The sequence below is a fragment of the Heloderma suspectum genome, chromosome 10 (assembly GCF_057233095.1).
Source record: "Heloderma suspectum isolate Gila_16-S chromosome 10, 16-S_ref, whole genome shotgun sequence".
In the NCBI taxonomy this organism is placed as follows: domain Eukaryota; kingdom Metazoa; phylum Chordata; class Lepidosauria; order Squamata; family Helodermatidae; genus Heloderma; species Heloderma suspectum.
The window spans coordinates 40,296,673-40,324,515 of NC_139467.1; the positions used below are offsets into that span (position 1 = coordinate 40,296,673).

General features: G+C 47.3%; 1 protein-coding gene across 2 annotated transcripts in view; it reads left to right on the forward strand.

Annotated features, from left to right (window-relative positions):
- The window catches only part of CSMD2 (CUB and Sushi multiple domains 2), a 916,430-nt gene that overhangs the window by 776,251 nt on the left and 112,336 nt on the right, over window positions 1-27,843 (forward strand). For both annotated transcript variants that reach the window (XM_084814421.1, XM_084814422.1), the window contains exons 40-45: window positions 8,339-8,455; window positions 10,691-10,900; window positions 15,083-15,271; window positions 24,638-24,815; window positions 25,150-25,295; window positions 27,203-27,283. In XM_084814421.1, coding sequence (XP_084670547.1) covers window positions 8,339-8,455; window positions 10,691-10,900; window positions 15,083-15,271; window positions 24,638-24,815; window positions 25,150-25,295; window positions 27,203-27,283 — 921 coding nt within the window. The remainder of the gene's footprint in view (window positions 1-8,338; window positions 8,456-10,690; window positions 10,901-15,082; window positions 15,272-24,637; window positions 24,816-25,149; window positions 25,296-27,202; window positions 27,284-27,843) is intronic.

The window sequence follows — 27,843 nt, forward strand, 5'->3', positions numbered from 1 at the left end:
CCCATGGACCATAGCACGCCAGGCCTTCCTGTCCTGCGCTCTCTCCCGGAGCGTGCTCAAGTTCATATTCATTGCATCCATGATGCTATCTAGCCATCTCATCCTCTGCCGTCCCCTTCTCCTTTTGCCTTCAGTCTTTCCCAGCATCAGGGTCTTTTCCAGGGAGTTTTCTCTTCGCATTAGGTGGCCAAAATATTGGAGCTTCAGCTTCATTATCTGTCCTTCCAATGAGCACTCAGGGTTGATTTCCTTTAGGATGGACTGATTTGACCTCCTTGCAGTCCAGGGCACTCGTAAGAGTCTTCTCCAGCACCACAGTTCGAAAGAGAATAGCATAGTAAGCAGAAAAAATACTCATAATGAGCCATTAATTGGGGGACTGTCAGTGTCAGGATGAATTATAAGCAGAAGACTCCACGTTCTGTTTTAGACTGTACAAGTGTGGACCTGAGAGGAATCGTTGAGACTACTGGAGGTGGAGGGATATAGGGGGAGGAGAGTGGGCCCTAGATTTAGGATTGGAACTTTGGGCTCTTGGGTTCAAATATTGGTGCGGGCAAGGAGTCCCAACGGGGCTGAGTCTTCTCAAATTCTTCACCTTATTTATGGGTGTCAAATTTGAGGTATGGGGGTGTGGTTGCTGGATATTCTCCAGGGGACTTAATCCTCCTAACAATTTGGGGAGGAGGCAAAAAAGAAAACAATTCTGAGAAATTCTGGCTCAGCTAATAACTGAATGAAGCTGTATCGTTCATACCGCTGGCTGGAAGAAGTGATACGTTAGGAGAGGAGGATGGGAAAGAGCACAGGCGAAGCTGTCTGCTGTCTTCAACAACATTACAATGATGTTTGACAGAATTAAAACTGGATCCACAATTGTGCTTGAAATTCTTTACCCTGTTCATGGATGGAGAGAGAAACGTATTCATTAATTTACTTGTTACATGTATTTTCTGCCTTTCCTCCAAAGAGCCCAAGGTGGCATACACGATCCTCTTCCTCTCCATTCTGTCCTCACAACAACCCTGTGAGATAGGTTAGGCTGAGAGTGAGGGACTGGCTCAAAGTCACCCACTGAGCTTCATGGCGGAATGGGGACTAGAACCCAGATCTCCTGAGTTTTGGTCCAACACTCTAACCACTACACCACAAAAATTGGGGGAGAGGCACTTTACCAAATATTGGGGAGGGTCTGAAATTTCCCAACAATATAAGGGGAGCCTGCAAAAAGGAAATTCTCAGATATTTATCTGGAAACTCCTTCCTGAGACGTTTCAGCCGATGTCCACCTCAGATCCATCCCATCCCCTGCCCCAGGATCCTGTGAGCTATGAAGGGGCATTCCCTCTCCCCTCAGGATCTGCTTGTTCTTTCCTTGCTTTATTGTGTCTGCTGCACTTACTGCCTTTTTTGCACCTGCACACTATCCAGTGTTCCATGGTAACAAGTGCCACAGAGGACTGAAGAATACACGTGCATGATACGCACATGTATTCCTCAATCTTGTATGACACTTGTTACCATGGAACACTCAGTAGTATGCAGGTGCAAAAAAAACAGTTCTCTTTCTGTTTCTTCTGCTTTGTAAAAATTGGGAGTGTGCAAATTTTTTTGACAGAGTTGATTTTTCACAACTGACAAGACTCACTGCTCTAGTTTATAGCTTCTCCCCCCCCTCCCATTGGCTGACCTACCTCACCGGAAAGTGCCTTAGTATTACTGTGTCTGCCAGCTCCAAAATAAGGTGACAAATCGCTTGATATTTAGAGCTGTTCTACACATTTTTAAATTTATTTTCACAGGATTTAGAAAGAAATAGTCCCAATGCTGTTTACAAGATAATATCATGATAAAATGCAATAAGTCCAATCATTAAAGCAATCAAACAGTGATTTAAAAAACCTCATTGAAATAACCAGGGGAGCTGGCAAATGATAGTGGTCAGGGAAATGTTGGGGAAAACAAATGTATCTTGAGTTGTTGGTGGAAACGCTCCACACTACAAGCCGGCCTGATCTCAGTGGGGAGATCATTCCACATGGTGGGCACAATTGAGAAGACCCTCCTCCACAACACAGCCAAACAGACCTCAGTAAGCAAGGCCTCCCCTGCAGAACATAGAGACTTGGAAAGCCTATACGGAAGAAGGCAGTCTCTCAAGCATTATGCAGAAATGAGGTGGTAGAATTTTAATTTAATTTGGCAGAATGATGTTGTACTCTTTCTGGTGCCAGGTGAAGACCTTTTTATTTTCCCAGACATTTTTAGCATTTTAGCATTCCAGCTTTTTTAGCTCTGCTGTGTTAAATCTGCTATTGCGTTTTAAAAACTGCACCGCTGCTAGGTTTTACTCTGGTTATATTTTTATCCTCTTGTTGTTCAGTCGTTCAGTCGTGTCCGACTGTTCGTGACCACATGGACCATAGCACGCCAGGCCTTCCTGTCCTCCGCTCTCTCCCCGAGCGTGCTCAAGTTCATATTCATTGCATCGGTGATGCTATCTAGCCATCTCATCCTCTGTCATCCCCTTCTCCTTTTGCCTTCAGTCTTTCCCAGCATCAGAGTCTTTTCCAGAGAGTTTTCTCTTCGCATTAGGTGGCCAAAATATTTGAGCTTCAGCTTCAGTATCTGTCCTTCCAATGAGCAGTCAGGGTTGATTTCCCTTAGGATGGACTGATTTGACCTCCTTGCAGTCCAGGGGACTCGCAAGAGTCTTCTCCAGCACTACAGTTCGAAAGCATCAATTCTTCGGCACTCAGCCTTCCTTATAGTCCAGCTCTCACAGCTATACATTACTACTGGGAAAACCATAGCTTTGATTAGACGGACCTTTGTCGGCAAGGTGATGTCTCTGCTTTTTACTTTGCTGTCTCGGTTTGCCATAGCTTTCCTCCCAAGGAGCAAGCGTCTTTTAATTTCATGGCTACAGTCACCGTCTGCGGTGATCTTGGAGCCCAAGAAAGTAAAATCTGTCACTGCTTCCATTTCTTCCCCTTCTATCTGCCAGGAAGTGATGGGGCCAGATGCCATGATCTTAGTTTTTTTAATGTTGAGTTTCAAACCAGCTTTTGCACTCTCCTCTTTCACCCTCAACAAGAGGCTCTTGAGATCCTCTTCGCTTTCTGCCATTAGGGTGGTATCGTCTGCATATCGGAGGTTGTTGATAATTCTCCCGGCAATCTTAATTCCGACCTGTGATTCATCCAACCCGGAGTTTCTCATGATGTACTCTGCATATAAGTTAAATAAGCAGGGTGACAATATGCAGCCTTGTCGTACTCCTTTCCCAATTTTGAACCAGTCGGTTGTTCCATGTCTGGTTCTTACTGTTGCTTCTTGACCCTCGTACAGGTTTCTCAGGAGACAGGTAAGGTGGTCTGGTACTCCCATCACTTTAAGAATTTGCCACAGTTTGTTGTGATCCACACAATCAAAGGCTTTAGCGTAGTCAATGAAGCAGAAATAGACATTTTTCTGGAATTCTCTTGCTTTCTCCATGATCCAGCGAACGTTGGCGATTTGATCTCTAGTTCCTCTGCCTCTTCGAAACCCAGCTTGTACTTCCGGTAGTTCTCGGTTCACATACTGCTGAAGCCTAGCTTGTAGGATTTGGAGCATCACCTTGCTGGCATGTGAAATGAGCGCAATTGTGCGGTAGTTTGAACACTCTTTGGCATTGCCCTTCTTTGGAATTGGAATGTAAACTGACCTTTTCCAGTCTTGTGGCCACTGTTGAGTGTTCCAGATTTGTTGGCATATTGAATGCAGCACTTTAACAGCATCATCTTTTAGGATTTTAAATAGCTCAGCTGGAATACTGTCATCTCCACTAGCTTTGTTGTTACTAATGCTTCCTAAGGCCCACTTGACTTCACTCTTGAGGATGTCCGGCTCAAGTTCAGTGACTGCACTATCATGGCTATCAGGGACATTCAGATCTTTCCTGTATAGTTCTTCTGTGTATTCTTGCCACCTCTTCTTCATCTCATCTGCTTCTGTTAGGTCCCTGCCTTCTTTGTCCTTTATCATGCCCAAAACGTTCCCTTGAGATCTCCAATTTTCTTGAAGAGATCTCTAGTCTTTCCCATTCTGTTCCTCGATTTCTTTGCATTGTTCATTTAAGAAGGCCTTCTTGTCTCTCCTTGCTATTCTCTGGAACTCTGCATTCAGTTGGATATATCTTCCCCTTTCTCCCTTGCTTTTCGCTTCCCTTCTTTCGTGAGCTACTTGTAAAGCCTCCTCAGACAGCCACTTTGCTTTCTTGCATTTCTTTTTCTTTGGGATGGATTTCGTTGCTGCCTCCTGAACAATGTTACGGACCTCCGTCCATAGTTCCTCAAGCACTCTATCAGGTCTAATCCCTTAAATCTGTTCCTCACCTCCACTGTATATTCATAAGGGATATGATTTAGGTCATACCTGAATGGTTTAGTGGTTTTCCCGACGTTCTTCAATTTAAGCCGAAATTTTGCAAGAAGCAGCTCATGATCTGAGCCACAGTCAGCTCCAGTCCTTGTTTTTACTGACTGTATAGAGCTTCTCCATCTTTGGCTGCAAAGGACATAATCAAACTGATTTCGATATTGACCATCTGGTGATGTCCATGTGTAGAGTCGTCACTTGTGCTGTTGGAAAAGAGTGTTTGCTATGATCAGCGTGTTCTCTTGGCAAAACTCTATTAGCTTTTGTCCTGCTTCATTTTGAACACCAAGGCCATGCCTGCCTGTTATCCCGGTGATTTCTTGACTTCCTACTTTAGCATTCCAATCCCCTATGATGAAGAGGACGTCCTTTTTTGGTGTTAGTTCTAGAAGGTGTTGTAGGTCTTCATAGAACCGATCAACCTCAGCTTCTTCGGCCTCAGTGGTTGGGGCATAGACTTGAATTACTGTGATGTTGAATGGTTTGCCTTGGATTCGTACTGAGATCATTCTATCATTTTTCAGATTGTACCCCAGTACTGCTTTTCCCACCCTTTTGTTGACTATGAGTGCTACTCCATTTCTTCTAAGGGATTCTTGCCCACAGTAGTAGATATGATGGTCACCTGAATTAAATTTGCCCATGCCTGTCCATTTTAGTTCGCTGATTCCCAAGATGTCAATGTTCAATCTTGCCATCTCATGTTTGACCACCTCCAGCTTACCTTGATTCATTGATCTGACATTCCAGGTTCCTAAACAATATTGTTCTTTACAGCATTGGATTTTCTTTTCACTACTAGACACATCCACAGCTGAGTGTCCTTTCAGCTTTGGCCCAGCCGCTTCACTCTTTCTGGCGCTACTTGGAAATACCCTCTGCTCTTCCCCAGTAGTATATTGGACACCTTCCGACCTGAGGGGCTCATCTTCCGGCGTCATCTCTTTTAGCCTTGTGATACGTTCCATGGGGTTTTCTTGGCAAGAATACTGGAGTGGGTTGCCATTTCCTTCTCCAGTGGACCACATTTTGTCAGAACTCTCTGCCATGACCTGTCCTTCTTGGGTGGCCCTGCACGGCATAGCTTATGGCTTCACTGAGTTACGCAAGCCCCTTCGCCACAACAAGGCAGTGATCCATGAAGGGGTTTTATCCTTTAGTTTTAATCTATTATATCTTATATTGTATTTTCTGTTGCATTTTTAATTTTGTGAACCTCCCAGAGAGCTTCAGCTATTGGGCGGTATAAAAATGAGATAAATAAATAATATAATTTTAATTGTAAAATTTGAGCTGAAAAGTGACTCAAAAATAAAGACCGTTCCAGAATTATGTGCCAAAATTTGGAATGTTCCCATACTAGGGATGTCAGAGGAATCCTTTTCAGGGGTGGAGCTTGATGGGTTTTTGTTGGTTCAGCCCCTGGACTTTGATCCATTTTCCGCTAACTGGCCCACCTCAGTTCTGCAGTGAGCCAGGCCAGTTAGGAGATGTTTTGTGGGGTTTTTAAAGAAAAAAAATATGCTAATTATGGCTGAATTTTGTGCAAATTTCAACAACAATTTGTGTAAATCTCTATTTGTGCAGATCGCGTCCAACACCAAAAAAAAATAAATAAATCCACAAACATCTGCAAAAAAAAACCCTTCCCCCTGGAGTTCAGGGAAAACCCACAGCTTGGCTTGCAAATGCAAACTGAGCCAGGCAGATGGTCATATATATATTCCCCTGGAACTCCATCAAGCCCAAAAAGGGCCAGATTTCAAAGTGACAGACATCCCTATCCCATACATTTAAAAAAGTTAATTTCATGTAAGAACATAACACATAAGAGAGGGAGCTACATTAAGCTTTTCTCTCTCATACTCTGTTTTACTACATGGGGGAGCAAGAAAAATATATATACGGCCATCTGCGGGTACAATCCAGACTTCTGCTGCCTTGGTCTAGTAGTGTTACTGCAATTATGTCTACCACCTGCCTTCTCCCACATGTTCTCCTTCCCCATGCTCTCTGTTCAACATTTGTTCACTATCTGCTCCATGCCTTGAAATATGGCTCATGGCTACAAGGAAGCTGTGCTGCTGTGCTGCTGAGGCTGTGGAAGAAGCATCCTAGGGAAGACTGCCAAGCCCCCTCACAGCACCCTTTTGGTCATTTGGAGGCGATTTCGGGAGGTTAAGTGTGGGCAGGGCGTCCCTGCTGCTGCAAAGATGGAGGATAGGGACAGGGGTTGACTGCCTGTTTTCTCTGATTGCTGATTGCATTCATTTATTATATTGCTGTGATTGTTTTTAACCTTTCCTGTCATTTTGAGTCTTCAAGTGGGAGAAAAATGGGGATATGCATTTTCCCCCTAAATAAAGAAAGAAACAATATGACCCAGAGGTGCACATTGTGCAGAAAGAGGTGGCAGAGTGGATTGGTATCATTTAAGAATGCAGAAACCTGAATGCATTCCAAGGGGCAGTATCCAGTGGGGCTGCTCCGCCTCCCCTGATTCTATTGCACATGCAGGACCCACCTCTTGCACAATGGGGCTTTGGTGCATCTAAAAAATAACCCCAGAAACAAGCAGAAATGCTCGTTTCCAGATCAGGGCAGGTCTGCTGACCTTCCCTGTTCTGGAAATGACCATTTCTGCTCTTTTCAGGTTATTTTTAAAAGTGCCAAAGCCCTGTTGCACAAGTGGTGGGTCCTGTGAGCACATAGGTACAATAGGATACTACTCATAATTTAAATAATTCCAAAATGAAAACCAATCCTCTCCCGAAGTCTAAAAACAGGTGGGAGAGAGACTTTAGCCCAGACTTGCTGCTGCTATGCTCATTTTCTGTTTGCAGCTAGGGGAACATTTAAAAATATGATCCTACCTCCCACGCACCCCGCTCGCCCAAGTCTGTCCCCTCATTCTGTGCTGTGTGTACAATGGTTCCCACTTCAAACTTCTGCAGAAGATTTTCCAGAGTTCTTATGGTGATGTCACTATTGTCCCTGGAGATGTTTATGTTTTACCGCTTTGCAGACTTAGCTTAGACCATTAGAAAGAGAGATTGGCATACTTGTTTTGTTTTTGTTGTTCAAAAGAAGGTTTACATCTAGCTTCCTGTGGATAAATGGGATGGGTGTACATTGAAACATGGAGTTACAACATGAAGGGGATAGCTTTATACTAAAAGCAGTCTTAGAAGCTGCTAATCCAAGAGGGAGATGGATGAGAGGTGCTTATGCTTACATTTCCCATAATGCCTTTCTGTAAACATACTGTTTATAACGCTTTAGTAGATTTTTACACCATCCTTTGGAATAGTCACTTTATACTGTCATAGGAAGGGAACATTGGAAGGTGTTCCACTACGCCCATTGTTATCTACTCTGATTGGGGCAGCATCCAACTGTGTCATTACATTAGCGCAAGTGCTGTTGTGCTAGCGATAACTTGGTTCTGAACTGTGCATGAGAGGAAAATGCAACTAAAGTTACATTTGCACAAGCACAGTTGTGCAAGTGGTTGTGCATTATGCTTATGCAACCTGATGTGCAACCAGTTGTGCATAGTTCTTGTGCAACCAATTGTGTAACCGGTTGTGCTTGCACAACCAGTTGCACAAGCATAATGAGCAGCCGCTTGTGCAACAGAAAGATTCAGCAGAGCTCTGCCAGTATTTGAGTTTGCGGAATGACGCCATGGGCTACTTTAGGGAGAGGAAGGGTTTTCCCATCACATGCTACATGATCCTTGTTTAAAATAGAGATGCCAGGGATGGAACATGGGACATCCTATATGCAAAGCATGTGCTCAGCTACCAAGCTGCAGTCCCTGTCCTGGCCTGTCTAGGAAGAACAGTAAACAAGCTTACAATAGGTTTCACTTTATGTTTGTCCATGACCATCTGGCTTCTTGCACCCTTAACAGCTCAGTGTGGCGGGACCATGGAAGAGATGGAAGGGGTAATCCTGAGCCCTGGCTTCCCAGGAAACTACCCTAGCAACAGCGACTGTACATGGAGGATATCTTTTCCAGTGGGGTTTGGTAAGAAGTGTGTCGTGCCTTTCCCATCTCATCTTAAACCATGTCTAATGGATACATTTTTTTGCAGATATTGTTGTTAGTCTAACTAGGGTGGCCTTGTGTCCTCTTTTACAGAGGGCAGTCCTCTGTTTGAAGTGCTGCCAGAGGACCATCCTCTATTTGAAGGTGTCCTCTATTTGAGGGGCTGGTGTCCAAGTCCAGTTTAAGGATAAAGAACCATAAGAACTGTTACTCATCCATGCCTAGCACCTGGACAGCAGACTGAATAGGCAGGCACACAGGTCACCTGGTGACAGTTGTTTGAACTATGTAAATTGCTGTTCTTTATTTTTGATGATTAATTTCCTCTTTTTTGGCAAGTGGCCACCCTACATCTGACCCATGCGGAACCAGTCATCTGCACTGTAGAAGATGGAATCCTAAGGTGTTGAGGATGCTGTTTTTTAACGCTCCCCTCATATATAAAATCTCTCTGTAGGTAGAAATAGCAAACTTATTTTAATATATTCTTATAGTTTTAAAATGTAAACCACCTTGGACTTCAAAGGATTTTAAAACAGCGATAATTAAATAACAGAAGAAAATTAGCATGGCTGGGGAAAAGTTCTAGTCCATCTTCTGCCCTCCCAGTTCTGCTAGATTTTGTAAGGCAAGGAGTTTCATATACAAAGGAGCATTCCAAAGTGAAATCCCTCACCTTCAGTTTGACATGGTACAGTCCATGCTACCACCTTGGGCCTCTGCCACTTCATTCCTACTGTAATGTGTGTTGACCAGGTTCTAGTTAGCACCTCTGAAGAGGGCAGAATTCTCTAGAGCAAGAACTATCCAGCCTTTCAGATTTTTTGGACATTTGCTCTTTCCTACTTGGGAAGCTCTTGTTGGGAGCTGGTCTGAGGAGTGACAAGATCAGACTAGGGATGTTGAGAGGCCATGCAAATAATGGGGTGTAAAGTGAGTTTTACCGGCTTGCAAAACTCACTGCTTCTGTGCTCCGGTAATGTTTCCTCTTTCAAAATCTAAAAGTAAATCTTTTGGGGGTGTAAGTGTGAAATGAAGTGTACCTCTCCTTGTAATTGTGCCTCCACTGTCAGAAATTTTGAAAATACTGCCAGAGCCTGTACAGTTTCCTTGAGCCTAGGGATGCTTGAGGAATTTGATCTTTGCGACTTCCAGTACGAACAGATTGGATGCACAGCTCTTGAATTAATGTGTAGGTTGGAATAATCAGATTTCATACTTTTCCAAACGATGTTTAAATATCTTTTAAAATGTGTATATTTTGAAATGCTTCTGATAAAGTGGACAGTGTCCCTGATCGCTTATGCCAGAACAAATAGTTAGTCTTTAAGGCTGGGATATCCAACATGGTGTGCCCGGCCACCAGTGTGCCCACAGACACCTCTCTTGTTGCCTGCAAAACTCCCTGCCCCTCCTGATTTTGATTTTATTTCTTAAGGGCACAATCCCATGCATGTTTAGACAGAACAAAGTCCTACAACTTCCAGCATCTCCCAGCCAGCATGGGATGCTGGCTGAGGAATGCTGGGACTTGTAGGACTTCCTTCTGTCTAAACGTGCATGGGGCTGTGCCCTAAGAACATTTAAAATAATTATTTTTAAACTGGGAGGCTGCCATGCTACAAAGCAAAGTGCTGCCCTCCAGCCTCGTCTTTATCTGGGTTCAAAAGAGTGGTGTTGTATTTTGGAGCTCTGGTCCCCACCTTTGCCTTGGACTTAAGTTTTTGGTTCTTAAGTATTTTTATTTTAGTCTCACAAGTTTGCCTTCTGGGAAACAAATGTTTTGTGACCAGCCATGCCCACCATGGCAGTCATTTTGTGAATAGGCAAGCCCACCCAATTGTGGCCATTTTGTGGGAGCGCCCATGACATTCTCTCAACATTCCAAATGTGCCCACCAACACCCCCCCAAAAAACGTTGGGACCCCTGCTTTAAGGTACAAGCCTCTCTTTTTTCTGCAACAGACTAACACAACTATCCCTCTGGAAATTGTACTTAACTGGCTATTTCAGTGTAAATTGTATGTGGATTTAAAAAAAAAAAAAACAGCGGAGACAAATGTGGGACTTATGGGTGGACACATGTGAATGAGACACAGACCAGATATAGAGTGATCCATCCAGTCCTAGTTGAGCCACAATCCATGTCCTGACTGGGTTGCATTGATATGCCTCCTTTCGCTCCATCCTGCCCTCATTCCCCTTGACATGCAGGTGCTCACATCCAGTTCTTGAACTTCTCTACTGAGCCCAACCATGACTTTGTCGAAATTCGCAATGGGCCATATGACACCAGCAACATCATCAGCCGGTTTAGCGGGACTGACCTTCCGGGCTCCCTCCTGTCTACATCGCATGAAACCACCGTCTATTTCCACAGCGACCACTCTCAGAACAAGCCTGGCTTTAAGGTGGAATACCAAGGTGAGGCAGCTAAGGAAGCCATGACTGAGGCAACCTTATCACCCTTGGGGTTCATGTGAAGACTGCCGAATGCAACAGCCACTTCTCTCCTTTTGAAGTCATACCTTGAGGGTTTAATCCAAATTACGGCAATGGAGTTACACAGGAGCCTTGCTTAAGCCTAATAGCCTGGGCCTGTTCACCCTGCTTATACAGACAAGTTAATTCACAGTGTGTTTTCCTAGAGGTCCTTATGTGCTCTGCCTGAGAATTCAACCTGACCTGAATTTCTTAGATGCTTAGAGGCCTCCTAATTGTTGCATCAGAGGAATTCCCCCTTGCAAAGATCTTTTGTCTAGCTTTTTCCAGCTGTTCCCATTCTGTTGCTAATTGAAAGTGATGAAAGCTTTGGTGTCTCCCTGCAAGTTGTGTTATTATTTCTTATTTCCATAGAACCATTGGTGTATACAATGCCATACAGAGCAACAGAAGCTCAGAAGACCAGAAGAGTTTCCAATCTAAATTTTGACAGTTGCCGGGGCGGGGCAGGGTGTGAGAGAGAGAGAACAGGGAGATAGGAAGAGAAGAAAGAAGGGAGAGGCAAAGTGAACCATTTTCTCATAAACCATTCTCTAGATCACACTCTCAAACAATCACTTCACAAATCACCACAGACCTCTCTCTCTCTCTCTCTCTCTGTCTCTCAGTTCTCAGTCCTAAAATCCTGCCTCTCACAAATCCTAACTCTGATCTAAACCATCCCTCAACCCTATCTCATTACTAACTCTGATCTGACCCTCGCTATCTCTATCTGACTCCCTTAGCACAGCACCAGTGTATATAGCACACACATCTTACTCTCTCAGCCAATCAGCTCACATTTGCAAACCCACCATTCTTTCTGCTGGTCATCTCTCTCTCACCATAGATATACTCACCATAAAACACAGAGATATAACAGAAATACATAATCATAACTGTAGACTCATAACAGGAACACATTACTATACTTACAGATAATACACATAGAGACGTGGAGCTGGCATAGTGGTTTTCTCTCCCATTGAAACCAATGGGAGGGAGAATTCTAAAAAGGACAACCGAGGCTGGAAAAAAGGTAAAGAAGAAAGAACCCTCCCACACACATGCACACACCTACTAGGGATGTGCGAAAGTCACTTGCCTTTTCGAAGGGGGTGATTTGCGGTGGGGGGGAGGCGCTCCGCGCCTCCCCCTGAAATCCTAACCCAGCCAGCTCTGCTCTGCAGCAACTCTGCGGAGCTGCCAGCCTGGTGCATTCGCAGGCATGCGGAGCCTGCGGACGCAAATGGCGGAGGCTACGGCGGCCGCCATTTGCATTCCTGTTTTTTTGCCGTGATAGGCTACATAAATATTTACGTAGCCTATCACAGCCTCCGCAGGGATGCAAATGGCGTCCCTGCATTAGCCGTGATAGGCTACGTAAGTGTTTACGTAGCCTATCATGGCAAAAATGGGGAAGCGAATGGCGGCCACAGGGGCTAAAGCAGGATGCAAATGGTGTAGCGGATGCCATTTGCATCCCTGCTCTTTGCCATGATAGGCTACGTAAATATTTACGTAGCCTATCACGGCAAAAAAACAGGGGCGCAAATGATGGCAGCTACGGCGGCTGCCAATTGCGTTCCCTTTTTTGCCATGATAGGCTACATAAATATTTATGTAGCCTATCACGCCTTCCGCAGGGATGCAAGTGGCGTCACTGTGTTAGCCGTGATAGGCTACGTAAGTATTTACATAGCCTATCGTGGCAAAAATGGGGAAGTGAATGGCGGCCGCAGATGGGCTGCCATTCGCAAAGCAGCACGAACGGCACCAGGTAAGTGCTCCGTTTTGCACACCTTTCGTGGGGTGGTGGGGCGGGGGGGCTTCGTTCCACCACGGATTTCGCAGGGCTGAATGCACTGGCATTCAGTCTCACTGAGATCCGTGGCAGAATTCTCTGACATCACTAACACATACATACATTCCACCATAGCCAGAATGAATTTGGCAGTGCTTCCTCCATAGATTCTCTCTCTCCTGCCTACATAGGATTGCTTCACAGAAGTAGGGATGGCAGAGAATTCCGCCACGGACTCCAGTGAGGCTGGATTCTTTAGAATCCGGCTCCCCGGAGTCCGTGGTGGAACGGACCACTCCCCTCCGCCACCCCGCGAAATTCTCCCCGGATGGACCCTACCTGCTGCCAGCCGATCCGGTCCGTTCATTGCCGTCCACTTCCCCAGTCTGTGGCCGCAAACGGTGTCCAGCGTAGCGGACGCCATTTGCGTCCCTGCTTTAGCCGTGATAGGTGTCAGGGTGGACACTGAGCCCATAGAATCCCAGAGTAGTTCTGATTCTGAGGAAGAGCAGTTGCTCCTGGGAGAGGAGCGCGCTCCTCTTTCCCAGGACCAACAGCTGACGGAGATTCCTCCCACCAGCATTCCTAGTTTAGTTAGCAGTCCAGGGAGTGACCAAGCACAGATAGCAGACTTGGTGGATGTGCGACGCAGACGCAGAGAGTGGCACCAGATGGAGGGCACGGAAAGGAGGCGTAATGCCAGGTTGGCACGCAAACAACGGCTGCGCCCAGAGGATCCAAGGGAAAAGGGGAGGGACTCTCCCTAGTCCTTAAGTTCAGGGGTCTGCCAGTAATTCCCTTTCAAACGGGGACCAACTGTTCCAACTTAGGGCATAGGTATTCTACTGCTCATATCTAGTTGCAATCGGTAGAGTTGTTAAGCTGTAAAAGAAGAATAAAGCTTTGAAAGGAATTCCTTTGTCTGTGTCTGGACTTGGCTACTGGATTAGACTGAGAGAGGCCTCCAAGGAGCCCTTGACAGCAGGCTACGTAAATATTTACACAGCCTATCACGGCTAAAGCAGGGATGCAAATGGCGTAGCAGATGCCATTTGCATCCCTGCTCTTTGCCATGATAGGCTATGTAAATATTTACACAGCCTATCACGGCTAAAGCAGGGATGCAAATGGCGTAGCAGATGCCATTTGCGTCCCTGCTCTTTGCCATGATAGGCTACGTAAATATTTACACAGCCTATCACGGCTAAAGCAGGGATGCAAATGGCGTCTGCTACACTGGACGCCATTTGCGGCTGCAGACCTGCAGCGGACGGACGTCCGACCAGCGCTCCGTGGACTCGCTGCAGAGCGGAGCCGGCCAGGGAGGATTCCAGGGGGAGGGACAGATCGCCTCCCCCCCACCGCGGATGCCCCGGACCGGAATGGTGAGTGGGGTTCATACACCCCTACACAGAAGAGGTAGGTTTTGAGAAGGGATGTCAGAGAAATCCGAAACAGATTCAAATGACTCTGGATTTCTGTGTATCTGACACATGGATTCCACAGCAGAGTGGCATTTTCCAAGTTACGTGGACTTGCAGACTAGTTTTTTACTTTCTGGAACTGTATGGTAAATTTAGCCATATGAAAATACAAAGTTTGCTGGTAAATACAGTAATATATGTGCCATTTAAAAAACAAAACAATGTTTTTTATATCTCTGATCTCTCTTCAGCCTGTGTAGCACTCTCTCTTTTTTGTGCGCTCTGTTCATTGATTGCATGCTCACCTAAGAAAAATATGCAAAAATGTTGACATGCTAGCAAAAATGCCATAAATTGTGGCGGACTTTTTGTGGACTTTTTTGCAGACTTTCCAAAGGGGCGGGGGGGGGGGGATTGATTCCATCAATGAGCAGAGAATGGAACAAAAGACACCTGGCAATCTGTGAAACACATACAGAATGGACTAAACAAAATCCATACATCCCTAGTTTTGAGAAGGGAATTGAAGGGGAGAAAGAGAAAGGGATGGAGAGAGATGGCACCGTGTCAATATCCAGAGAGGTGATTCCAAGCAGATGGAATTCTGCTGTCTCCAGATCTGGCAATAAAAAGCTAGATTCTCTGAGTTCATTTTCATTGTGTTGTGCTGGTCAGGAATTTTTCTAGACCAGTGGTAATCAGACTTTTTGAACTTGTCCCTCTTTCTAAACTTATTCTACCTTCTGCCCTTGCCCACCCCCACCAAAGTGGCACCCTTTATTTATGCATTAGTTATTTGTTCATTCAGAATAAGGGTTGCTGTACAGCCGAAGCTCTCTGGAGTGTGCACGTGATTACAAAATAAACCCACCACCCACTGCCTCCTTTGATTTCCAGCGTATGAGCTCCAGGAGTGCCCTGACCCTGAGCCCTTTGCCAATGGCGTTGTGAGAGGAGCCGGTTACAGCGTGGGCCAGTCCATTTCCTTTGAGTGTCTCCCTGGCTATCAGCTGATTGGCCACCCTGTCGTCACCTGTCAACATGGAACCAATAGGAACTGGGACCACCCATTGCCCAGGTGTGAAGGTATGGCTTTATTGAGTCCCCTCTCAGAAGGGTGACTGTTTGAGAGGGCAGAAAGAAAGGAAGATCTAGCCCTGTTTCCAAGCATAATTATTGTCAACATTATATCCTAATATCTGGCCAAATACCCCTGAATCACATTATATAGCTTTAATATAGTGGGCTATTTATGTTAGATTTTTGCTTTTCTGCATTGACTTAAGATGCTGTAACACCACCACCACCACTACCCCCCCCACACACACACACCATGTACCCTTCAGCCATCCTACTACCACCACAAAAATTTTGCCTATACACCTTTGCTGGTAGGGTGGGCTCCCATCCTCCACCATTTTCTGTTTTTACCTAGAACATCCTTCCCCCAAGTGGTGGCCTCTGGATGTGTTGGACTGCCACTCCCATCATCACCAGCCAGCAGGCAACCCAAACGGGAATTGTAGGATCCGAGATCTTTCTCCTACAATCCTTTGTGATGTCACAGAGGGTACTCACACATTCCCCCAGAGTCCTCTGTGACAGCCTTCCTACCCCACCGCCTGCATAGCACCTGAAGTACAAGAAGGTGCATTGCTCCATGGAAGAGCCTTTGCTCATACAGAGCTCCAACTATGATTTACTAGGGAGCAGTATCAGGAAATGGGGCCTGTCCCTGGTAAATCACTCTCCCTGATTTATTTCTGCCTTTGCGGACCTTGGTACCAATTTTATTTAGTTTGAGTTGCTAGCCTTATCGTTCTTTGGGGTTCAGCTCCCACCCCGCACACTGCAGTAGTTGAAACCTCTTGAGTATGGGGGAGTTTCTGCTCACTCCCTGGTCAGTGGCCGTGGCACCCAGTGCAAGAGAAATCTGAGAGCGGGGAGGGCTGATGATCCCCTCCCTCACACTGAAGTTTGGGGAAGGTTGGTTTAAGGCTATATCCGAAAGAGGCCATTGTCAGTTTCCTGAGAGGCAACTGTCAGGGGCAGGCTCCTCATATGCGAAGGCAGCCCTCACTTCCTACTACCTCTCCCTCCTCCTCGCTCGGACCCCCCCCCCGTTACTCAGTTGGCATGATTAGGGAGGTGTTTTATTGTTCTATGTCACTTTTTGCCTTTTCGTGTTCAAACAAGCCTCCAAGTCAAAACTTAACCTCAACCCAAGCGGAAGAATAAAAAAGGTGGAAGGAGCAGGGCTTTGATCACCTCCTTGCTTTGCGTCTTTAACATCCACCTCACTGCGCTGGAGTAAGTTTAATGCATAACACCACGCTGCTCCCCTTGCTGAGAGATGATGGCCTTTCCGACAGTCACGCCCCACGGATTTGAGGACGAGTTGTCAGCGTGTGCTTCTGGCACAGGCAACTGCCGTGATTCTGAAATGCTGCTGACATTTCCTGTCTTGCGAGTGCTGCATCCTTCAGATGAATTTTGATTAATGACTCTCATGTATCACCGGTTTATCAAACGGTGCTCTGGAGCTTCTAGGACGGGGCACAGGGTCCCTCCTAGGGATGTACGAAAGGGACTTACCTTGTCCCGCAGCTTGCTTTACGGTGGGGGGGGAGGTGCTTCACTTCTCCCCCCGAAATTCAGGCCGGGGGGGAGGCGCCCCGCCTTGCCCGGCCGAAATTCAGGCCGGGGGGGGAGGCGCCCCGCCTCGCCCGGCCGAAATTCAGGCCGGGGAGAAGCGCCCCATCTCCCCGGCCGCGAAAGAAAAAGTGGGGGGGGGAAACCCCGTGATAGGCTACGTAACGATTAACGTAGCCTATCACGGCTAGATTTCCAAAGTCAGCCATGATAGGCTACATAAATCGTTACGTAGCCTATCACGACTGACTTTGGAAATCTAGCCGTGATAGGCTACGTTAATCATTACGTAGCCTATCACGGGTTGTTGTTTTTTTTTAACTTTACTTTGTAATGGCGGTGGCGGCAGCCAGTCGGAAGACCGGCTGCCGCCCCCGACGAAAAGCCAACGAACCGCCGCCAGGACCTGCCGCCGGGAGGGACATTCGCCAAAGGTAAGTCCCATCCCGGGGGGGGGGGGCGGAGAATTTCACTGCCAATTTCGGGGGGCCGAATGCGTTGGCACTCAGCCCCCCGAAGTTTCGGGGAGAAATTCTCAGCCATCCCTAGTCCCTCCCCAAGAAGAGCGGTGGTGCTGGACAAGCTTCCCTGAAAGACAGCTCGACTCCTGCTGCTAGTTTCAGGAGGATGTGTTCTCTGGGGGCGGCCGGTCATTTCACACAATGCAGTGATAGAATCATAGAATTATAGAACAGTAAGGTTGGAAGGGGCCCACAAGACCATTGAGCCCAACCCCCTGCTCAATGCAGGAATCCAAGTCAGAGCATCCCTGACAAGTGGCAGTCCAGCCTCGTCTTGAATGCCTCCAGTGTGGGAGAGCCCACCACCCCCCTGGGTAATTGGTTCCATTGTTGTATTGCTCTAACTCTCAGGGAGTTTTTCCTGGTGTTCAGCCAGAATCTGGCCTCCTGTAACTTCAGCCCATTATTCCGTGTCCTGCACTCTGGGATGATCAAGAGGAGATCCTGGCCTTCCTCTCTGTGACAAGCTTTCAAGTACTTGAAGAGTGCTATCCTATCTCCCCTCAGTCTTCTCTTCTCAAGGCTTAACATGCCCGGTTCTTTCAGTCTCTCCTCATAGGGCTTTGTTTCCTGTCCCCTGATCATCTTCGTTACCCTCCTCTGAACGCTGTCCAGTTTGTCTGCATCCTTCTTAAAGTCTGGTGCCCAGAACTGGACACAGTACTCCAGATGAGGCCTAACCAGTGCTGAGTAGAGGGGAACTAGGACTTCCCGGGATTTCGAAGCTATGCTTCCATTAAAGCAGCCCAAAATAGCATTTGCCTTTTTTGCAGCCACATCACATTGTTGGCTCATATTCAGCTTGTGATTGACAACAATTCCAAGATCTTTCTCGCTTGTAGTGTTGTTGAGCCATGTATCCCCCATCTTGTAACTGTGCAATTGGTTTCTTTTTCTGAGGTGCAGAACTTGACATTTATCCCTATGTCATTCTGTTGTTTTCTGCCCAGCGCTCCAGTCTATCAAGATCACTTTGAATCTTGTTTCTGTCTTCCAAAGTATTAGCTATCCTGCCCAGTGCTGTGTCATCTGCAAATCTGATCAGCATTCCCTGCACCTCTTCCTCCAAGTCATTAATACAAATGTTGAAGAGCACTGGGCCCAGGACTGAGCCCTGCGGTACCCCACTCGTTACCTCTCCCCAGTTTGAGAAGGTCCCATTGATAAGCACTCCTTGAGTCCGATTCTGTAGCCAACTGTGGATCCACCGGATCGTTGTTTCATCTAGCCCACTTTGAGCTAGTTTGCTCATCAGGATATCCTGGGGCACTTTGTCGAAAGCTTTGCTGAAGTCGAGGTATATGAAGTCTACAGCAATTCCCACAGTCCACAAGGTACCAGGGTTGGATTGGAGTCCAGAGAGCCCCAAAGCAGTTCTGATTCTGAGGAAGAGATGGAAACCACAGGAGAGGAACCTTCACGCTGTTCAGAGGAGCAGCAAGGGGGAGAGCCCATCCGGTACACATTCCTCAGAGTGATAGTGACCCTGGCAGGGAGAGGGAGGAGCAACAGCAGTTTCTGGATGCTAGGCGCCGGCACACCCTCAAGCGTGAGATGGCGGGCACTGAGAGGAAGCGCTCATCCCGCTTGGCACTACGGCAACAGTGACGCCCCAATGCCCCACAGGAAAGGGATGGACTCTCTCCTCCTAGCTCATAAGTACAGAGGTTTCCCGCCTTCCCCTCCAAACAGAGATCAACTGATTCCTAAGGTTAGAACCCCTGAGTAGGCAGCTCTCTTAAGTCACACTCATAGGATCAAGCAATTAGCATCTGTAAGCGTCATTAGATTGAATTAGAATAAAGTAGGGTTGGCGGAGAATTTCTCCCCGAAACTTCGGGGGGCCGAGCACCAACGTGTTCGGCCCCCTGAACAAGTTTCGGGGAGAAATCCTCCGAACCCCCCCCCGCACCCCGCACCCCCCCCGGGACGGGACTTACCTTCGCCGAATGTCCCTCCCGGCGGCGGGTCCGGCTGGCGGTTCGGCCGGTGTTCGAGCGGGGCGGGAGCGGCAGCCGGTCTTTCGACCGGCTGCCGCCACCGCCATTGCAATAAAAGAAAAAAAAATGCCCCCGTGATAGGCTACATGACGATTAACGTAGCCTATCACGGCTAGATTTGCAAAGTCATCCGTGATAAGCTACGTCAATCGTCACGTAACCTATCACGGGTGACTTAAAAAAAAAAAAAAGTGTGTACGGATAATGGCGGCCCCCATAGGGAGCGGCCATTCCCCTTCCTTATTTGGTCGCTGTAGTCTACGTAAAGATTTACGTAGACTACGGCGAAAATAAGGGCAACGCTATTTGCGTTGCCCTTATTTTCGCCGTAGTCTACGTAAACATTTACGTAGACTACAGCGACTAAATAAGGAACGCGAATGGCGGCTCCCTATGGGGGTCGCCATTAGCGTACGTGCTTTTTTTTTTTTTTAAGTCACCCGTGATAGGCTACGTGACAATTAACGTAGCCTATCACGGCTGAATTTGCAGATCCAGCCGTGATAGGCTACGTGAATCGTCACGTAGCCTATCAGGGGGCGTGTTTGTTTGTTTTTTAACTTCCGCGTTCGCGGCCGGGCCGAGGCGGGAAGCCTCCCCCCCCCGGCCTGAACTTCGCGGGGGGAGCAGCGAAGTGCCTCCCCCCCACCGCGAACGTCCTTCGAGGACAGGTAAGGGACTTTCGTCCACCCCTAGAATAAAGCCTTGGAAAAGAGCCCTACTGTCTGCGTGTTGATTCTGGCTACCTGTGGATTTCAGAAGGCAGCAGGGGCAACCTTCTTGACACAATGAGATCAGATTAGTCTGGCAGGATTTGTTCTTGACAAATCCATGTTGGCTTCAAGTAATCACTGCATTGTTTTCAAGGTGCTTACGGATGGATTGCTTTTAGGGTAGGGATGTCAGAGAATTTCGCCACGAATCTCGGGGAAGCCGAATGCCAGCGCATTTGGCCCCCCGAAATTAGTGGCGAAACGGTCTGCCCCCCCACCCCAGGACGGGACGGGACTAACCTTGTGCGAATGTCCCTGGCGGCGGCGGCTCCGGTGGCAGTTCGGCAGCGGTTCAGCGGCGGCAGCTCCGGCGGCCGGTCTTCCGACCGGCAGGACAGGTTTCGTGGCAGGAGGGATGGGGCGCCTCCCCCTGGCCAGAATTTCGGGGGGAGGGACGGAGCGCCTACCCCCCACTGAGAATCAAGTTTTGGGTTCAGGTAAGGGACTTTCGTACATCCCTATTTTAGGGATGTCAGAGAATTCTGCCACGGATCTCGGTGAGGCTGAATGCCAGTGCATTCGGCCCCCCCAAAATCCGTGGTGGAAAGAAGCCCCCCACCTCCCCACCCCGCGACAGGTGCATGAAACGGAGCACCTACCTGCTGCCGTTCACACTGCTTTGTGAATGACGGCCGCATCTGCGGCCGCCATTCGCTTCTTCATTATAGCTGTGATAGGTTACGTAAATACTTACGTAGCCTATCATGGCTAACACAGTGACACCATTTGTGTCTTTGCAGAGGCCGTGATACGCTACGTAAATATTTACGTAGCCTATCACAGCAAAAAAAAGGGAACGCAAATGGCGGCTGCCGTAGCCACTGCCATTTGCATTAGCTGTGTTTTTGTTTTGTTTTTTGCTGTGATAGGCTACGTAAATATATACGTAGCCTATCATGGCCAAAAAACAGGAACACAAATAGCGGCCGCTGTAGCCGCCACCATTTGTGTCCACAGGCTCCACACGGCGCCTGAGAATGCACCCAGCTGGTGGCTCCGCGGAGTTGCAGCGGAGCGGAGCCGGATGGGTTAGGATTTCGGGGGGAGGTGCAGAGCGCCTCCCCCCCACCGCGAATCACCCCATCAAAAAGGTAAGTGACTTTCATACATCCCTAGTAGTAGACTCCGACCACCAGGTTCCTTTTATTCCATGCTCCATTTATTTTGATCCAGATGCTCTCGATGGGGCTACCAAGCTCCTCCTCCTGTATTCCTGTGCAGAGATATGTATTTTTCACATACAGTGCAACCCCACCTCCCTTTCTGTTCCTCCTGTTCTTTTTGAACAAGTTATATCCTTCAATTGCTGTATTCAGTCATGAGAGTCATCCCACCAAGTCTCAGTTACACCTATCAAGTCATAATTTCCCTCCTGTATTAAGAGTTGAAGTTCGTTCTGTTTGTTTCCCATACTCTGGGCATTAGTATATAGACATCGAAGATCATGTGCTTCATGGTCTGGCTTTCTTCCTACCTATGTCTGAAGGCTATTATTGGGCACTTTTAGAGCTGTTCTCTCCGTTGTGGTGCATGAGCCTTCATCCATTGTTACCCCCAACTTTACATCTCCCTTCCCCATAGGATTCAGTTTAAAGCCCTCCTGATGAAGTTCTTCATGCTGTGGCCAAATACATTCTTCCCAGCCTTTGTGAGGTGCAACCCATCACTTGCCAACAGCCCATCTTCCAGGAAGTATAGCCCGTGGTCCCAGAATCCAAATCTCTCGCACTAGCACCACCTTCATAGCCAGTCATTCACCCAGAGTATTTTTCTTTCCCTTTCTGTCCCTCTTCTAACTACTGGAAGGATGGATGTGAAAACTATCTGGGCCCCAAAGTTCTTGAGTTTCCTTCCCAAAGCTTCAAAGTCTGACGTGATTTCTTCGTAGCTCTGCTTGGCAGTATCATTTGTTCCCACATGGATGAGAAGAAAGGGATACCTGTCAGTGGGCTTTATGAGTGCAGGCAACCTTTCAGTCACATCTCTAATCCGTCCTCCCAGGAGACAGCATACCTGGTGAGTCCACAGGTCTTCGCGACATACTTGGGTCTTGATCCCACCCAGCAAGGAGTCTCCTGCTACTACTACTCTTCTCTTCTTGTTGTAGGCCTGGGTTTCATCGCCTCTGCTTGACTGACCTTCAGCCTCTTGCTCACTCTCATGCAGGTTCCCCTGTGTTTCTTCCTCTGCAGGCTGTCCTCCAGTCTCATCGTCAAGTACCTTGAATCGTTTCCACAGCTCCACAGCTCCCACTGGTGCAGAGTAGCGTCTAGTTCTTCTTCTCCTAGCTGTCACCCTTTTCCAAGGAGTATCTTCTACTGCATTTTTCCTCACTTCAGTATTTCCCACTTCTGCCTCAGCTTGCTGTTGCTCTTCAAGCTTCTGTTCTTCACTTTGCTGCTGTCGTTCCACCATTCTGTCCAAGAACTCTTCTTGTTCTCTTGTTCCCTGGAGGGTCAACAGTCACCGCTCCAGTCCTCTTACTTTTTCTTCCAGCAGCGTGATCAACTTGCACTTGTTGCAGGTGTAGGTCATGTTGTTCTCAGGCAAGAAAACAGACGTTGCACACACCTTGCAGGTCACCACCACTGGAGAGTCTTGTCCTTCCATAGCCTCTTTCCCTTTTTGTGTCTAGCTTTCTGATTGTTCTAGACTAGTCTGTGCCTGCTCCTCTACTCAGTAGAGGTTAAAAGCAGAGTCCCACTGGTGTGGAAGTGTGTGTTACAAGAAAAATAATTTTAAAAAATGTTAGGGGCCTCCCTCTTGACCTCCCCAGCCAATTCCTGTTTGCTCCCCCTGTTTGCTCGTTCTGGTCGCTCGCTCTCTGGGAGCTTGCTTGCTTCTGTAGTCCCTGGACCAGCTGGAGCAGCTTCCTCTGCTCTGCTCTGCTCTGCTCTGCTTAGCTGGGAGGCAGGAAACAGACTGAAGCTTCCTGCTCTCAGCTGCTGGGACTACTCAGGCCACACACCCCAATTCAGTCGGAGCTCTCAGGAGCACCTGGTGAGCTCACAGACACTCAGAAGGTTAAAGAACAGCCCCCTGGGCTCCCTGCAGCCCATTTAGGCTCTTTGCCTCTGTCTCCTTTGTCTCCTTTGTTTCTTCTACCACTGCAACACCCCTGGCCAACTCCTGTTTGCGCCCCCTGATCTCTCACTCTGGTCACTCGCTCTCTGGGAGCTTGCTTGCTTCTGTAGTCCCTGGACCAGCTGGAGCAGCTTCCTCTGCTCTGCTCTGCTCTGCTCTGCTCTGCTCTGCTCTGCTTAGCTGGGAGGCAGGAAACAGACTGAAGCTTCCTGCCCTCAGCTGCAGGGAGTACTCAGGCCACACACCCCAATTCAGTCGGAGCTCTCAGGAGCACCTGGTGAGCTCACAGCCACTCAGAAGGATAAAGGACAGCCCCCTGGGCTTCCTGCAGCGCACTTACCTCTTTGCCTCTGTCTACTTTGTCTCTTCTACCACTTGGTGAGCTCACAGCCACTCAGAAGGATAAAGGACAGCCCCCTGGGCTTCCAGCCCACTTATCTCTTTGCCTCTGTCTCCTTTGAATGATGAGGCCCAGTTGGCCTGGGAAGTGCTCCGTATAAGCCATCTCTGCACCCACCTCCATACACCACTGCCCAGGGTAAGACATAAGAAACAGCTCTGATGGGTTGGACCAAAGGTCTCTGTAGTGCAGCATCCTGTTTCCCAGTGGCCAACCGGATGCCTCAGGGAAGCCCAGAGGTAGGATGTGAAGGCAATAGCTCTCTCCTGCTCAAAGTCCCCAGCAGCTGAAACCTGGAGGTTGCATACAGTCATTGTGGCTAGTAGCCAGTGATATCTTTAACCTCCATGGATTTGTCGAATCTCCTTTCAAAAATATCTATGCTAGAGGCCATCACCACATCTTGTGTCCGCTCTGCACATACGTTATTTCAGGAATCCTTACAACAATCCTGCAAGGTAGGCCAGTGTTACTATCTGCAAACTGCAAATGTGGAGTTCAGGCCAAGAGTGGCTTGCCTATGGCCACTTAGAGAGTTCATGGTAGAGATGAGAGTTGAACCAGAAGCCTCCTGTCTCACAGCTCACTCACTCACTTGTTTTTCCCTGCATCTCAAAATACCTGAAGCCATATTTAACCACCCTTTGGAATCCCACCCAAGGTGCATTTAGAATAGGCTGAAGGTTGGCAGTGGGCCACTGGTAGACCACCTGGTACATGCTGCTTGCTGGGATTCTTGCAAAGAATGCTTGACTAGGTGTACCTTGGCCTGATCCGACAAGGCTTTTGCTTAAGAAGACTGCTGAGCTGAGCTGTCACAGATTGGTCGTGGCTGAGCTGTTAAGGGATCTGCGCTCTTCTTTTGTAAATGTAAAACACAGTATTGGACTATGGGGACTGCAGTTGCGAGAGGATGGGGGGACAAGAGGTAGACTGTGACATACTGAAATCAGACCACCTCTGATTTAGGAAGTTCTAAACTTACTAGACTTCCATTTCTCTTTACTGTTGATTACGTACAGTCCCCTGTGGAGGAAACATCACCGCACACAATGGCACCGTCTACTCACCTGGATTTCCCAATCAGTATCCTAATTCCCAGGAATGCACATGGCTACTCACTGTGTCAGCAGGATACGGCATCTACCTCAACTTCACCTTGCTGCAAACAGAGCCGTATAATGACTTCATCACTGTCTGGTAAGTGGGATAGGTAGACCGGGAGCTCCATCTGAGCCCAACCAACTACAGTCACCCATAAATAAATAAATAAACTTGAGGAGAAATTATGTGAGCCTGAAATAGTTCTGCTACCCCTCCTATCCTCTCACCCTTGGGCAGTGCCTGGTGGTGTGGTATCAGAACTGCAGCTGTGCAGGGCCATGGTACCGAAGGCATGATCTTTAACTATTTCAAGCTCATGTGACATCAACTCTAGTTGCTTGTTTGAGGGGCCCATTGATAGGGATGTATGAGAACTTTGTTTTTGCTCACAAAACATTGTATTTCTTTTTCCTTTCATTTCCCCCTTTAGGGATGGGCCTCAGCAGACAGCTCCACAGCTGGGTGTTTTCACAGGAAACTCAGCTAAGAAAGCCACCCAAAGCACTTCCAATGAGATCCTCCTGAAATTTTACAGTGACGCAGCCAATGGAGGGGTCTTTGCCATCTCTTTCTATGGTGTGTACAGTTCACTGAGATGCCAACATTTGGATCATTTATGTATTCATTTAAGCATTTATAGGTTGCTTTCTCTGCCGCAGAAGTGTGCCTGACATGACGTACAAAAACCCCACCCTTTCCTGACAAGCAACATCCATCAGCATATATATATATATATATATATATATATACACACATACATACACATATATATACACACACACACACACTAATAGCAAACTCAGGTGCTGAGTTATGGTGGCTATGCAGACAAAATGGGGCTACTGAGAAATAAGAGGGAAGTATCAGCACCAACCCTGAGTGCTCATTGGAAGGACAGATCCTGAAGCTGAAATATTTTGGCCTCCTAATGCGAAGAGAAAACTCCCTGGAAAAGTCCATGGATATGGACTTGAGCACGCTCTGGGAGAGAGCGCAGGACAGGAAGGCCTGGCGTGCTATGGTCCATGGGGTCACGAAGAGTCGGACACGACTGAACGACTGAACGACAACATCAGCACCAAGCATTTAAGAAGTAGAAAAATATTTAGTAAAAAGAAAATCCTAAGGGGGTAAAACAAAAGCGAACTCCCCCAGCCCAACGACAATTGAGCATGTTCAGTGGCCAGAGAATGCTGAGTCACTATTGGGGGGGGGGGACCTGGGGGAGTTGGAATAGAGTCTCCTCAAAAAGGGCATGGCTGCCTGGAACCTTAACTAATGCGGATTGGTGCAAGTACAATTAAATTCTGGTAAAAAGAATCCAATTCTGTCAGTGAACGGATGATGGAACAAAAGACGCCTGACAATCCATGAAACACATATGGAATGGATTTAACAAAATCTGTACATCCCTGGTGGTAGCAAATCAGGCTGTTTTAAAAATAAAATCTTGGTCTCACCAGCATCCTCTCAATCCCTTTCAGTCTGGTTTGAGGCCTGGTTTGGGGACAGAAAGCATCCTCTCAATCCCTTTCAGTCTGGTTTGAGGCCTGGTTTGGGGACAGAAACAGCCTCCCGCTCTGTGAACCTGCTCATAACTTAGGATCATCATTGGAGGACCTGTTAGATGTCCCATCACCTAGGCAGACTAAGTTGGTGGGTACTCAAGGCAGGGCCTTTTCAATGAGAGCACCTCGACTGTGTAACTCTCTCCCAAGAGAGGTGAGATTCGCTCCCTCCTTGTTTTGTTTAGATGGGCAGTAAAGAGTGTCTGGTTCCATCAGGCCTTTAAAGTTTAATGTTTTTGCCCCTCTTTAATTTAATTTTAATGCCATTTGTATTGTATGGTTTTGTTCCATTGTCCCTTGGGTTTTATGTGAAGTTCTAATGTTTTACTGTAAATCGCCCAGAATACTGTGCTAGGCAGAGGGTGAAATTTTGTAAGTCTAATAAATAAATAAACAATTAATTGCTGAACTAAGTGGGCCACATTTATGTATGTACCTACCTATGCAGCTGCATATGTATATGTTACATTCTTTTAGTGTTGTTATGAAGATACTGGCTGGACACAGGATGATTTTGTCAGAGAGGTGAAAGTAGTGTAATAGAGGCGTTTTTGCCTGTAGTTTTTACACGCATCCCGGTATTGTCTCTATTCATAGGTTTAGAAGGTTTCTGTAGCACTATAAAACCTAGTTGTCTTGAGAGAATGGTGGGACAGAAAAACCACAGTGTGAGTACCACAGGAAGCCGTGCCTCCCTCAGATCTCTTCAGTTCTCCTAAAACAATGGCCCATCTCCAGGCAAAAGAATGAAGCAGATTCTGTTTCAGCTGTGTCAGGTAGACAGATCTTCCAAAATGTGGCTTCTGGCTTCCCTGCTTATCCTTAAATGCTCAGATTTTGGCAGGGATATTATATACAAAGGTACAGACAATCCAATTTAGTATTCACATCTTATTCATTTTCCTCTCTTCTTAGCCTATCAGCTTTCTAGGTGCCAGCCTCCAACTATGGTCCCCAATGCTGAAATCATCACTGAGAACGAGGATTACAAGATAGGTATTGACTGCATGCTCTTCCCAGCACCTTCTTGTAGGGTTTTTGGGTTTTTTGCATCCCAAAATGTGGTACATTTCACAGAATAGACATCTTCAACCTGCTCCCCAGTGAGCGATGCGGCTTGGCTGATGAACTCTAGGGTCCTACAGAGAGCTAGAGGTAGCTCAGTAAAAGATCCATTTCCCCCTTAGTCTTCGATAGAACTTTTCCCTACAGACAGACACAACGAGATGTGTCCATAGGAATCCCTGTTGAGAATTTCCTGCAGCATGGCAGGTTCCAGTTGGATTAGGTCCATGGTGCAGGGAGAAGAAGGATTTCTTTCTCCACCACCACCAAACATGCCACTTCCCACATTTAAATCAATAGACGTCTAAAGCTACTCTTTGGCCGTGGCAGAAAACATATAATTAGATACTTGTATGATGCCTGTTTGTTTTCCCCATTCAGCAAATAGCAGCTTGGGGAGGCAATTTTAATTTGTCTGCCCCCCATTCCCTGCTGTTTGTTTGTTTTTAATGCAGGAGATTCTGAACGTGGATCTCCCGTATAGCATGTAG